General features: G+C 38.1%; 1 protein-coding gene and 1 long non-coding RNA gene across 14 annotated transcripts in view; one reads left to right on the top strand and one right to left on the bottom strand.

The window, feature by feature from the left end:
• Positions 1–14,694, top strand: part of GPBP1L1 (GC-rich promoter binding protein 1 like 1) — a 73,206-nt gene that overhangs the window by 34,635 nt on the left and 23,877 nt on the right. For all 13 annotated transcript variants that reach the window (XM_086386098.1, XM_086386079.1, XM_086386036.1 and 10 more), the window contains exons 2-5: positions 3,234–4,245; positions 5,380–5,494; positions 7,848–7,977; positions 8,367–8,653. In XM_086386098.1, the coding sequence (XP_086242224.1) occupies positions 5,435–5,494; positions 7,848–7,977; positions 8,367–8,653 (477 nt within the window). In that variant the 5' untranslated portion in view covers positions 3,234–4,245; positions 5,380–5,434. The remainder of the gene's footprint in view (positions 1–3,233; positions 4,246–5,379; positions 5,495–7,847; positions 7,978–8,366; positions 8,654–14,694) is intronic.
• Positions 10,516–14,694, bottom strand: part of LOC147375241 (uncharacterized) — a 30,702-nt gene continuing 26,523 nt past the window's right edge. Inside the window, exon 3 of the long non-coding RNA XR_015158332.1 lies at positions 10,516–11,610. This is a non-coding gene — a long non-coding RNA (uncharacterized LOC147375241). The remainder of the gene's footprint in view (positions 11,611–14,694) is intronic.

Raw genomic sequence — 14,694 nt, 5'->3', positions numbered from 1 at the left:
GGCTGCAGTCACCATCTGCAGTGAGTTTGGAGCCCCAAAAAATAAAGTCTGCCACTGTTTCCACTGTTTCCCCATCTATTTCCCATGAAGTGATGGGACCAGATGCCATGATCTTCGTTTTCTGAATGTTGAGCTTTAAGCCAACTTTTTCACTCTCCTCTTTCACTTTCATCAAGAGGCTTTTGAGTTCCTCTTCACTTTCTGCCATAAGGGTGGTGTCATCTGCATATCTGAGGTTATTGATATTTCTCCCGGCAATCTTGATTCCAGCTTGTGTTTCTTCCAGTCCAGCATTTCTCATGATGTACTCTGCATAGAAGTTAAATAAGCAGGGTGACAATATACAGCCTTGACGTACTCCTTTTCCTATTTGGAACCAGTCTGTTGTTCCATGTCCAGTTCTAACTGTTGCTTCCTGACCTGCATACAGATTTCTCAAGAGGCAGGTCAGGTGGTCTGGTATTCCCATCTCTTTCAGAATTTTCCACAGTTTATTGGGATCCACACAGTCAAAGGCTTTGGCATAGTCAATAAAGCAGAAATAGATGTTTTTTGGAACTCTTTGCTTTTTCCATGATCCAGCGGATGTTGGCAGTTTGATCTCTGGTTCCTGGGCCTTTTCTAAAACCAGCTTGAACATTTGGAAGTTCACGGTTCACGTATTGCTGAAGCCTGGCTTGGAGAATTTTGAGCATTACTTTACTAGCGTGTGAGATGAGTGCAATTGTGCGGTAGTTTGAGCATTCTTTTGCATTGCCTTTCTTTGGGATTTTAATGAAAACTGACCTTTTCCAGTCCTGTGGCCACTGCTGAGTTTTCCAAATTTGAAAATAGCCTCAGCTAACCACAAATAGAGAAAGCCTGTGCACAGCAACAAAGACCCAGTGCAGTCAAAAATAAATAAATTTATTTTTTAAAAAAACACCTGAATTATACTGGAGGAACAGTAGCCAGTTAGCTTTTACTCCCTGTATCAGTCAGTGATGTGGTAGTTATTTCCGAAGTTACCCTTGCTAGAAATCAGAGTATGAACTTTTATTTCTCTTTTACTCCCGTATCCCATCAATTATGTAGTTCAGTTTATTTTACTTCTTCCTAAATATTTTGTGACTTGGCTTTTAATTTGTTTATATTAAAAACTGGTTTTCAAAAAAAAAAATCAAGTTTTCTCCAGGTTGTGAATTGCAATCAGTTCTGATTTTCAAAATCTCTAGGCTGGACCACAGAACCAATATCAAGAGATTATTCTTGAACTAACCATTCCTTGTCCTCTGTCCATGGAATTTTCCAGGCAAGAATACGGGAGTGTGTGGTGTGGGCTTAGTGCTCCTCAGCTCCTGGAGTTTTAGTTCCCCAACCAGGGATCAAATTCACATCCCCTGCAGTGCAAAGTGGATTCTTAACCACTAGACCACCAGGGAAGTCCCTACTCATGATTATTTATTTATCTGTTGTGTTTATTTCCTCTTTTTCATTCTGTCTTAAACAATTATTATTAATCTGTTTCAAAATAAGTATTGTTTTAAAAAATCATTCTGATTTTTTCTGACCTTATGTTTCTGTGTTTCTTTAGATTCTTTTTATTGCTCCTTTCCCATCATGAAAAAAAAAGAGCAATAAAGTTGTTTGTTTAATCTTCTTAAAAAAATAAGTTTTTAAAGCTTATTTTTTATTAAATATTGCTCTAGCTGTTATAGTGCAAATTTATTCATAGTGGTTTTTCTTCTACTTAAAGATTTTGAAAGTTTATCATTGTATCACTTCTCTCACAGTAAGAAATCTGACTCCCATTTTTCCCTAATATTTTTTACTTTTTGATCAAATCCTGGTATGTAACCAACCTGCATTTATCACCTCCTCCCTTATATGTATTTCTCCCTAAACACGTCAGAGTTGTAACAACTGTGGAAGGCACATTGCTGCGTGGAAGCCTGCAACCCACTTGGCCATGTCCCTTTGCCAGGAAATCCTCGTTATTCCTCTTGAGGTTCCAATACTCTGCATTGGACTGTACTGGGACACTCACCTAATGAGGTCCAACAGCCTGTGCAGGACTGCTGCCGTACACACATTTCAGTATCCTTCCTCCTTCTGTGGACACCCTCACATCCTGATTGTGCCCCAGTACCTTGCTCTGGCCTCTGGAGCCTCCCCCTTTGCTGCTTTTATTTCGCCTGACTGCTCCTAATGGCTTTGTACAGTATTTCTTCAGGAAGGGGAAGGAGAGTGGGAACTGAAGAGGAAATTGTTTCCTGATTTTAACATAGTAAGAGATCATAGACTTTTATTCTTTGGAACTTACTGAGACTTCTTTTGCATATTAATAAGGTCATTTTTAAAAATTATTACATGTGTGTATTCTGTGTGGTTGATGTTACACATATGTGTATTATAAAGATATAAAAAGTGTAGAGAACAAGTGAATGCCCATCATTCAATTAATAATGTATTATAGATACAGGGAAAGCTCCCCAGAATCTTTTTCTGATTCCTTTCCCATTGTTTCCCCACAGAAGTATTTACTGTTCTGAATTTAGTATTTCTTTAAACAGGAATTGATTATATGAGAAATAGTCTATAAACTAGTATTTACCAGTGTAGACCAGAATTGCCCACAGATGCAAGCATTCTCTTATATCAGAAAATGTTCTAGCCCTTGGAAGTATGTTAGGAATTTGCCAAAGAAATATTTATGTCATCTCTTACTGCATATCTTACGTCAGAGAATAAGCACTTAAGTCTCTTAATTGATAAGTAGGTATCTAAAAATACGTAAATACATGAGGAATGCTATGACGGATGTCTTGTTTTTAAGCATCTAGCCGTGTTTAGTACTAAATAAATAGTTGATGACTGTGTAATAAACCAGTTAGTTATGCCTCTTTGACCACTTATGGCAAGCTGTTCCAAGTATGAGGGAAAGTCTAAATCTAACGGACTCTAATTTGCATTTCTGAATTACATTTGATAGCTAATTGGAGAAATAGTTATTTTAAAGGTAGATTTTTTTTCACCTCACTTTTCTAAAATCCTTTTAAAATCCTTAAAAAAGTTTTAGCCAGTTATGTTGTTGCTATAGGTGGTAGTACATTAAATTAATGTTTAAATTGGATTTGAGTTTTGTCTCCTAGACCTTTGTCTCCTAGGTCCATCATTTGACCATGTCTCATTTTAGCAATTATATATAGTAATTTTGCCTCTTGTGATACGTTATTTTGTTTTTTCATTTATAGTGATAGATTCCTGTGGCCTTTTAAATGATTGAATAACAATGAAAATGGATCCAAAGTGACTTCTCCGCTGAAGTAGAAGATTCTTATTACCTTCCATTAACTCAATTTAGTCTTTGGGAACGGGCAGAACAAGTGAAATACAGAAAACTGAAGAGAAGAAAACCTCACTTTGGAGCTTTCTCCATGACTGTTCTTAAGCCCTGCCTTTCTACTTGTTTTAGTTTTGCTGTGAATTTATAAATAGTGAAGACCAAAGAAATAGAAACATTTGAGAGCTTTATACCAAGAAATTTGCCTTGAAAGCTGCTATTCTTGGAGGGAAAGGCATATCAAGTTCCTGTTTTTTGGTTTTTTTTTTAACAAGCTTTCTTATGTCCGTAGATTTTGAAGGATAAGACAAGTATAAACTCATACCTGCAGGCTATTTTTACCAGCTGTGTAAGAATAATGAGATTTATAAATTAAGGGCTTTGTAATGTGGATGTTTTGCTACTAGAGTTGACTACTCAGAAGATCTTTTATAGCTTGTCTGTGTTTTATTTTTGATCTGTCACTTCAGTGACATTATTTGACCAAACAAAAGTCATTCTGTCTTTCTAAGCTATGACCTTGTTATGAACAGTATTTGCATTCACTGTGCAAATGTCCATGTATTATCTATTTAAGCAACATCATAGTGCCATCACTCAAGGAAGTTGAATGAGGTGAACATTGATATAGCTCTTTCCCCTTCCCCCCATTTTTTAAATGTAACAAATACTTTTTATGTTCCCCTCCCCCTTCCCCTTTCCCCTTCCCCTTTGGGAAACGTGTCAGGAACTAGATAGTTTAAGATGAGCAATTGAGGGGACTGAGAGATTGATCCACACAGAGCCTGGATTCTTTCTGCTTCATCGTAAGGCATTCTGCTGGCCAGCCTAATTAAGTACCCTTTTAACAAGAGAACCTTGTGGAAATCCAGCTGGCAACTCAAGAAGTTCAGGAAGCAGGACCACAGAGGTTATACTCTGGGGTAAGTATCCTCCTATGTCTAACTTTGGAAGAAGACTGTGTATGTATATGTATCATGGAAAATACCTACTCTTTTCTGATATATTCTGGAGACTATCAGTGAGGTAGTTTGGAGACACTAATAGATCTCTCAGGAAAATTGATTCGGATTAGAAGTTAATGTGAACTAATAGAAAAACTCTTGAGAAGTTATAACTTCCTTCTCTAGGAAGATTTTTTTCTACTGCTTTTGCCTGAAGTTACCTGAAGCAGATTAATCTTTTTTTATAAGTATCTATAATTTGGGGCTTCCCAGGTGGTGCTGGTGGTAAAGAACCCTCCTGCCAATGCAGGAGACATAAGAGACCATGGGTTTGATCCCTGGGTCAGGAAGATCTCCTGGAGAAGGAAGTGGCAGCCCACTCCAGTATTCTTGCCTGGAGAATCCCATGGTTAGAGGAACCTGGTAGGCTGTAGTTCATGGGGTCACAAAGTATCAGCAGTGTTGGAAGCAACTTAGCATATACCTGCGGAGAAGGCATTGGCACCCCACTCCGGTACTCTTGCCTGGAAAATCCTATGGATGGAGGAGCCTACAGTCTTCATGGAGGTGAGCTACAGTCCACAGGATTGCTAAGAGTTGGACACAACTGGGCGACTTCACTGTCACTTTTCACTTTCATGCATTGGAGAAGGAAATGGCAACCCACTCCAGTGTTCTTGCCTGGAGAATCCCAGGGATGGGGGAGCCTGGTGGGCTGCCATCTATGGGGTCGCACAGAGTCAGACACAACCGAAGCAACTTAGCAGCAGCAGCAGCAACAGCATATACCTGGCATAGCATATATCTATAGTTATGAGTAGTTGTTTATTCTTAAGGTTCTTCTGCTATAACCCAAGAATTCATTAGCTTCTGTCATATAACTTTTAGGGCAATGTCCCACTTTCTCTCTCTGTGTTGAATATTCATGGTTATATATTCACAGACTATTGTTTTTGTTCAGAACTTCTCTGATGTATGAGGCCAGATGACTACTCTAGAAAGGTTCAGAGAGCAAGTCTTTCTGTAAAAGGGCAACCTTAAAGAAATCACAGACTCCTTTACTTGATACAAGGTTCTTCCAAGAATAAATGATTTCAATTTTCTCATTTTCAGATCCTGGCCATGAGGTTGGATGCCTCACCTTGTTGAAAAGAGACACTGGACCTAAATGGCGCAGCATGACTTTGTTCCTGCTTGGCTAAATTTCTCAACACCACAGTCAGCTAAGGTACTGTTCTTCATTCTAGTAACTATCTTAATACCAATTCTTTGCATCCTTGTCTTATAGCCTCTGTTTTACAATCTAGTTTTTTTGTGTGTATATTCAGTCTTGTCTGAGAATTTTAGATATGTTTTCATAAACTTATCTTTCTTTTATCTTACTTTTAGGGTATAAACACTTAGGCAGTTCAAGTCAGTGTGTACCCAAGTGTCCTGTTTATTTCATTACATGTTAAGCTTTTCTCATTGTGTGACACACTTAAGACTTCCTGTGTTAGTTGCAGAACACTTCGGTTTGGGGGAAATGGATCTTCAGAATGAATGTACATATGTCTAAAGTAGTAGTTGATGAGGAAAAAGAATAGACAGTAATTGATTGACTACTACATGACTCTCAGATTAAATCCTAGAAATTGTATTTCAGAGACAATGGTCTGCTTACTGATTTTGGAGAAAATATTTGCATTAAGGATAAAGACAAATGGAATATATTCTTGATAAAGGAAACCTTTGGGAAGCTAATAAAAATACTTCCCATTTTGCCACCTAATAGAGGAGGGACAAAGTTGATAGGTAGTCTCAGAAAAAAAAAACATTTTTTTAAACATGAATTTTGGGGAAGATTTCCTGCTCTGTCTAGACCCACAACCCTTTACTCTAAATTTCAGTTTGAATTGCGCTTGTGAAATTTGCAGCCATCTCATAATTGACATAATCCGCCTCAAGAGTTGGAGGTGGTGGACCTGAGAGATTAGGTATGGGATCTAGGAAAGTGTTTAAAAGTAGGCAGATCTTATACCTGCAGAGAACAATTGATTTAGCGCCATGAACTTGGTAAAAAGAATTAGGAAATATAATTTATTAATAAATATTTCCATTAAGGCTACAGCAAGCAAATTTGTGTGGTATTAGCATAGACTTGTGAAGTGGTGGAATAGAATACAAAATTCAAAAATAGTCCTGTATATTTAGTCAGTCGATTTTTTACTAAAGTACCAAGGTAATTCAATGCAGAAGTGATAATCCTTTTCAACAGGTTGCTTTAGGACTGGATATTTATGGAGGAATAGGAGGGAGAGCCTCAACCTTGACTTTATATCATACATAAAAATTTACTTGAAGTGTATTATAACCTAAATTGAAGAATTAAAACCCAGTAAACTTTCGGAGGAAAGGAGAAATCTTTGTAACCCACTGAAAGAAAGTGAAAATCTCTCAGTTGTGTCTGACTCTTTGCGATCCTATAGACTATACAGTCCATGGAATTCTCCAGGCCAGAATACTGGAATGGGTTGCTGTTCCCTTCTCCAGGGCATCTTTCCAACCCAAGGATCGAACCCAGGTCTCCCACAGTGCAGGCGGATTCTTTACCAGCTGAGCCATCAGGGAAGCCCAAGAATACTGGAGTGGGTAACCTATCCCTTCTCCAGGAGATCTTCATGACCCAGGAATCGAACTGGGGTCTCCAGCACTGTAGGCGGGTTCTTTACCAGCTGAACTACTAGGGAAGCCCTTGCAACCCACTAGAATGGCTAAATAAAATCTGACAATACCAAGTGTAAGTGAAGATATTAATAATAAGGAAATAGATGTAAAGATTTCTCTAACACAACCTGTAGTTCTCCTATAAGCACTTATCAAATGTTGGGTGTGGTGGGCCTGTAAACCATACATTTCATGGATTATTAAACTTCGGTTTTCTATTGTTTGAGAAAAAGACTGTCATAGCATACAACTATTTGGAGTAGGAAAGGACATAATAGTGTTTCTCAAAATGCTTTATTTTAGTTGTGTAACCTCAGAGACTTACTCTCTCTGACCTCCTTCCTCATGTGTAAATAAAATGGGGATGATGTCAAATTGTAATCTTGTTATGAGTATTAAACAATGGAAATAAGTGTTTTATAAAGCTATAAAAACTTTTGTGTGATTGTTAATGGCATGCCATGATGGTATTTAAACTGTTCCTTTCTGTCCAATTCGAGAGTAATTTACACAAATAAGCTATTTAGAATTATTTTAAACGCAAGCTTCTTTCTTTTCCTTTCAAGATTAACAACATTTTTAAGTGTAAGTTTTGGAGCTTGTTCTTCTGGATATTGACTGATTCCTCCCCCACCCCTCGCCATGCAAGTAATTGAAGTAGCCTGTTAATTAATTCAATCAGTGATTAAATAGGAAATGTAGGACTTCTCTAACTCAGAGAACTATTGCCCTTAACTATGTCCCATGTGCTCAAAATGGAGATGTCTGCCACCAATATTACTTGTTTTCTAGAAGCCTGATGCAAAACCAAAGATAATGAAAGAGATTGATACGTACTTATCTGTTTGCTTCTCTATACTTTATTATCATCTTAGTCACCTACAGCGACTTTCGAAAAACACGGAGAGCACCTACCCCGAGGAGATGGTAGATTTGGAGTAAGCCGTCGTAGACATAATTCCTCTGATGGCTTTTTCAACAATGGACCTCTTCGAACTACAGGAGGTAAGACATACCCAACTTCCATGACTATTTAAGCTACTCAGAGGAAGCCCAGGTTGAGGGTACATGTCCATAACCTTGGAATAATGATCTTTTGTAAACACAATACTCAATTAGATCGTCCAGTAGTCATCACTCAGCTATACTGGCTTTCTAACATTCTTAGGTGCTCTTAAGTCATTTATTCAGTTAAAGAACTCATACAGAAATTACATTAAAACAAAAGGATGTATCTTGTGATTTTGTGTGTGTGTGGACTTAATTTTTTATTTAGAAGTCCCCTGAAGGGCTTTGGCAATACTGTAAATTAGATCAGGAAGCATATGGCCCACTTGTTCCTGAATTTACAGAAAGCAAACACACTAATGTGTTACTTTTCCTTATTTTTTCAGATTCTTGGCACCAGCCCTCCCTGTTTCGCCATGATTCTGTGGACTCTGGTGTCTCTAAGGGAGCATATGCTGGAATCACAGGGAACCTATCTGGTTGGCATGGCTCTTCACGAGGTCATGATGGCATGAGCCAGCGTAGTGGGGGTGGCACAGGAAACCATCGCCATTGGAATGGCAGCTTCCATTCCCGGAAAGGCTGTGTCTTTCAGGAGAAGCCACCTACAGATATTAGGGAAGAGAAGAAAGAAGATAAGGTAGAAAAGTTGCAGTTTGAAGAGGAAGACTTTGTAAGTATAAAGGTTTAGTTCTGCAGTTAAAATCTAAAATGATTCTTATATATATATATAAGAACATTTGAAGAAATAAATAAAAGGGAGTCCTACATTTAGACTTTTATTGTTTTTAGGAAAGAGTTGATTAATATGAAGATGAGGACCAAAATTCCTGTATAATTTTTAGCAAATCTTAATATTTTTTCATCTTTACACCTTTGGAACTTGAAAGAAATCCTGTTTTCTTTAAGTTTTATAAGATTCAATATTCAGATATATTTATGGAAAACTGTTAAATTGTCTTTCTCCAACTATCATAAGAGGGATTTTTTCCTCTGATATTGCTTGCTTATATAGACAGTTGTGATAAGATTAGAAACACACAGTTAGGAATATTTTACCTGTTGCCTATATATGCTACTCTGTGGTGAATTATATGCCTTTTGACCTCTAAGCCAAAAGTAGTTTTTGTGCACCTTTAAAAGTTTAATAATATATTTTATTTAACCAAATATATCCAAATCATTATTATTATTTTAACCTGTAGTCATTATCTTCAAATAATTACATTCTTTGTTATACTAGGTCTGCAAAATTCTTTGTGTGTTTTATAATTATACTACATCTTAATATAGATAACACATTCGAAGTGCCCAGAAGCCACATATGACTAGAAGCAAAATCCTATTAGTGCAGCTCATTATTTTTAAGTAGCACATTAGATAAGCTAGTCACTTTTATAACACCCATTTCATGTTATCAAAGCCACCTAGAGAGTAAAATTTAGGCATTCAGCCCCTCCTCTCCCAAGTCTAGCAAATGGTCTGAGGGCTCTTAATTTAAATGTTACTTATTGATATTCCTATTTCAAGGTGCCCATCCTTTAAAATTTTATTCCTGGAAAAGTCTATAATACCAATACATTAAGTATTTGACCAGAATGTTTTTAAGTACTCAATAGTCCAAAATGACTACACTAAATTATAACTTTATTTATTCAATAAATAAGCAAATTCAAACAAGACCAGTGGTAGTGATTAGGAAACAAAATCTCTCTTGCTCATCACACTTTGAGAGCTTGATGAAATCCTCATCAAACCAGCAGCAACAAAAAAAAAAGTTGAATGGTATTCCTGTTATAAAATGAATTTCGTTTTGTAATTTTCACCCAATTAAATGAAGCAACTGTAGTTATAATTTCTATCTTATCTGAACATTTATCTAAAATACATATTATTATGACCACAGTCAGCTGAGCACATGGAAAACAAGATTTCTTTTAGTAGTTTCTTTTGTGCTTTAGTTAAAAAAAAAAAGATAATGAGAAATGAGAATTGGTGTGGGGTAAGGTAGAAGTTACTTAGCGTACTTTTTAAACTGGTACTATACTACTGATGGGCATAGTTTGATAAGGTCTGTTATCAGTTCTGTGACTTTTCCAGTGAGAAATGAGTTGACAATAGAAAGAAATGTTTAAGGCAGTGTTATCTTCACCTGCTAAGTCACATCATACCTGAACAAGGTCAATAAGGGCAGGTTTATTTTGTGTTTACACTTTTATGGCATATTCCGGGAGTTGGTGATGGACAGGGAGGCCTGGCGTGCTGCAATTCATGGGGTCACAAAGAGTCGGACACGACTGAGCAACTGAACTAAAGTGTACATTAAAGTGTGGAGAAAGATGGTCAAGTACACTCATAACTTAGCTTTGTGAATATTGACATTTTGCCCAGTATGCTCCAGACCATTCTTTTATAAATGAGGTAAATTATAGGTACAGTTAAAACTTCCCTAACCATATTCTCCTCTTTCCCCTAAAGGTAATCACCGTTTTTATTTCAGTGTTTCCCATCATATATGTTTTTTTACTATTAGGTTGGTACAAAAATAATTGTGGTTTCAGACTGAATTTTAAATCATTATAACTAGGCTCAAACATATCTTTGTTAACTGAAATAGGAACCATTACAGTGAACACATTTTTGCCAATGAGAAGTAAGTTTGTTTATTCCTGTAGCATAAAAATCTATGCTTTGGGATTTGACAGACTCTTGGAAAGTATTTTCTGCCTTCTGCTAGTTGTGGAAAGAATTTTCCTTGCAAAAAGTTGTCAAGATGCTTGAAGGAAGTAGTGGTTGGTTGGCAAGAGAGCAGGTGAATATGGTAGATGAGGTCAAATTTCATAGACCAGTTCATTCGGTTTTTGAAGCATCGGTTGTGCAGTATGTGGTCGGGCATTGTCATGCAGAATTGGGCCTTTTCTGTTGACCAGTGCTTGCCGCAGGTGTTGCAGTTTTCAGTGCATCTCAGTGATTTGTGGGGCATACTTTTCAGATGCAGCGGTTTCGCTGGGATTCAGAAAGCTGTTACGGATCCGACCAGCAGCAGACCACCAAACAGTGACCATGACCTTTTTTTCCTTTTTGGTGTAACTTTGGCTTTGGGAAGTGCTTTGGAGCTGCTGCTCAGGCCAACCACTGAGCTGGTTATAATGTAAAGTCCACTTTTTGTCGGACATCACAATCTGATCAAGAAATTATTTATCGTCCTTGTGTAGAATAAAAGAAGATGACACTTCAAAACAGTTTGTCTAATTTACAGGCAGTTCATGAGGCACACACTTGAGCTTTTTCACCTTTCCAGTTTGCTTCAGATGCCAAATGACTGTAGAATGGTCAACGTTGAGTTCTTTAGCAACTTCTTGTATAAGAGCAGCAGCTTCGATGACTGCTCTCAATTGGTCGTTGTCAGCTTCCACTACAGCTGGCCACTATACTCCTCATCTTCAAGGCTTTCATCTCCTTTACAAAACTTCCTCAATAACCATTGCACTATATGTTTGTTAGCAGTTCTGGGCCAAATACATTGTTAATGTTGCAAGTTGTCTCCACTGCTTTACGACCCATTTTGAAATTGAATAAGAAAATCACTCACATTTGCTTTTTGTCTATATCATTTCACATTTCCGTGGTCTAAAATAAATATAAACAGCAAGTAATAACTCATTAGCAAAAAGCCATAAAGCAAGATATGCACATTAAAATGATGTATATAACATTACCACATTTATTTAATAATATATTCCATTATCAAAGAGCAAAATTCAGCAGTGCAAAATCACAGTTACTTTTGCACCAGCTCCATATATGAATGTATCCATAAACAATCTGTAATACAATTTTGCCTGATTCTGATTTTATATGAATACTATCACATCGTCTGCTGCTGCTAAGTCACTTCAGTCGTGTCCAACGTAGTTCTCTTTTATTTCCTTAAAATTGTTTGAGATTTGTCTATATTGATACATAGGGCTCTAGATCAGTGTTTCTCAACCCAGGAACAAATTTACCTCCTTCAGAGCACATTTGACAATATCTAGAGAAATTTTGATTGTCACAACTGGAGATAGTCCTACTGACATCTAGTATGTAGAGATCAGAGATGTTGCTGAGTTTCCTACAATGCACAAGACAGCCCTATAACAAAGAATTAACCAATCCCAAATGTCAGTAGTGCCATGGTTGAGAAACTCTGCTGTGTATCTTTTTTACTGCTGTATAGGAAATACTCTGTTGTATGAATATACTAGGTTTGTTTATCCATTTTCCTGTTAACAGACATTAAGTTTGTTAAAAATATTGTTTTGGAGGATAAATCTAAAGAATGGAAACCATGGCATTGTACCTAGAGAAGAAAGGGTGAAAAATAAGATTTCTACAAAAATTAAAATAAAAAAATAAGATTTCTATTCAAAAGGAATTAGTGAATAATAAGTAATCAAGACCATCCCCATGGAAAAGAAATGCAAAAGCAAAATGGGTGTCTGAGGAGGCCTTACAAATAGCTGTGAAAAGAAGAGAAGTGAAAAGCAGAGGACAAAAGGAAAGACATAAGCATCTGAATTCAGAGTTCCAAAGAATAGCAAGGAGAGATAAGAAAGCCTTCCTCAGCAAACAGTGCAAATAGAGGAAAACAACAGAATGGGAAAGACTGGAGATCTCTTAAAATTAGAGATACCAAGGGAACATTTCATGCAAAGATGGGCTTGATAAAGGACAGAAATGGTAGGGACCTAACAGAAGCAGAAGATATTAAGAAGAGGTGGCAAGAATACACAGAAGAACTGTACAAAAAAGATCTTCACAACCCAGATAATCATGATGGTGTGATCACTGACCTAGAGCCTGGCATCCTGGAATGTGAAGTCAAGTGGGCCTTAGAAAGCATCACAACGAACAAAGCTAGTGGAGGTGATGGAATTCCAGTTGAGCTATTTCAAATCCTGAAAGATGATGCTGTGAAAGTGCTGCACTCAATATGCCAGCAAATTTGGAAAACTCAGCAGTGGGCACAGAACTGGAAAAGGTCAGTTTTCATTCCAATCCCAAAGAAAGGCAAAGCCAAAGAATGCTCAAACTACCACACAGTTGCACTCATCTCACATGCTAGTAACTGCTACTACTGCTAAGTCACTTCATTCGTGTCTGACTCTGTGCGACCCCATAGACGGCAGCCCACCAGGCTCCACCGTCCCTGGGATTCTCCAGGCAAGAACACTGGAGTGGGTTGCCATTTCCTTCTCCAATGCATGAAAGTGAAAAGTGAAACTGAAGTCGCTCAGTCGTGTCCGACTCCTATCGACCCCATGGACTGCAGCCCACCAGGCTCCTCCATCCATGGGATTTTCCAGGCAAGAGTACTGGAGTGGGGTGCCATTGCCTTCTCCGACACGCTACTAAAGTAATGCTCAAAATTCTCCAATCCAGTCTTCAGCAATGCATGAACCGTGAACTTCCAGATGTTCAACCTGGTTTTAGAAAAGGCAGAGGAACCAGAGATCAAATTGCCAACATCTGCTGGATCATCGAAAAAGCAAGAGCATTCCAGAAAAACATCTATTTCTGCTTTATTGACTATGCCAAAGCCTTTGACTCTGTGGATCACAATAAACTGTGGAAGATTCTGTAAGAGATGGGAATACCAGACCACCTGACCTGCCTCAAAAATTTGTATGCAGGTCAGGAGGCAACAGTTAGAATTGGACATGGAACAACCGACTGGTTCCAAATAGGAAAAGGAGTACGTCAAGGCTGTATATTGTCACCCTGCTTATTTGACTTATACACAGAGTACATCATGAGAAACTCTGGGTTGGATGAAGCACAAGCTGGAATCAAGATTGCCGGGAGAAATATCAATAACCTCAGATATGCAGATCACACCACCCTTATGGCAGAAAGTGAAGAGGAACTCAAAAGCCTCTTGATGAAAGTGAAAGAGGAGAGTGAAAAAGTTGGCTTAAAGCTCAACATTCAGAAAACGAAGATCATGGCATCTGGTCCCATCACTATGGGAAATAGATGGGGAAACAGTGGAAACAGTGTCAGACTTTATTTTTTCAGGCTCCAAAATCACTGCAGATGGTGACTGCAGCCATGAAATTAAAAGACGCTTACTCCTTGGAAGGAAAGTTACGACCAACCTAGATAGCATATTTAAAAGCAGAGACATTCCTTTGCCAACAAAGGTCCGTCTGGTCAAGGCTATGTTTTTTCCTTGTGGTCATGTATGGATGTGAGAGTTGGACTGTGACGAAAGCTGAGCGCCAAAGAATTGATGCTTTTGAACTGTGGTGTTGGAGAAGACTCTTGAGAGTCCCTTGGACTGCAAGGAGATCCAACCAGTCCATCCTAAAGGAGATCAGTCCTGGGTGTTCATTGGAAGGACTGATGCTGAAGTTGATAGTCCAGTACTTTGGCCACCTCATGTGAAGAGTTGACCCATTTGAAAAGACTGTGATGCTGGGAGAGATTGGGGACAGGAGGAGAAGGGGACGACAGAGGATGAGATGGCTGGGTGGCATCACCGACTCGATGGACATGAGTTTGAGTGAACTCCGGGAGATGGTGATGGACAGGGAGGTCTGGCGTGCTGCGATTCATGGGGTCGCAGAGAGTCAGACACGACTGAGCAACTGAACTGAACTGAAGTAATCATTTGAAAAGAAAATGCAGGAGGAGCAGAATTGAAGGGTAGAAGATAAAGAAGTCTTAGTA

This window comes from Bos grunniens, chromosome 3, assembly GCF_055505025.1.
Source record: "Bos grunniens cultivar Pamir isolate PY7600 chromosome 3, Bosgru_T2T1.0, whole genome shotgun sequence".
NCBI lineage: Eukaryota > Metazoa > Chordata > Mammalia > Artiodactyla > Bovidae > Bos > Bos grunniens.
Note: the sequence above shows the minus strand (reverse complement) of the source record. Positions and strands in the feature narration are given on the sequence as shown.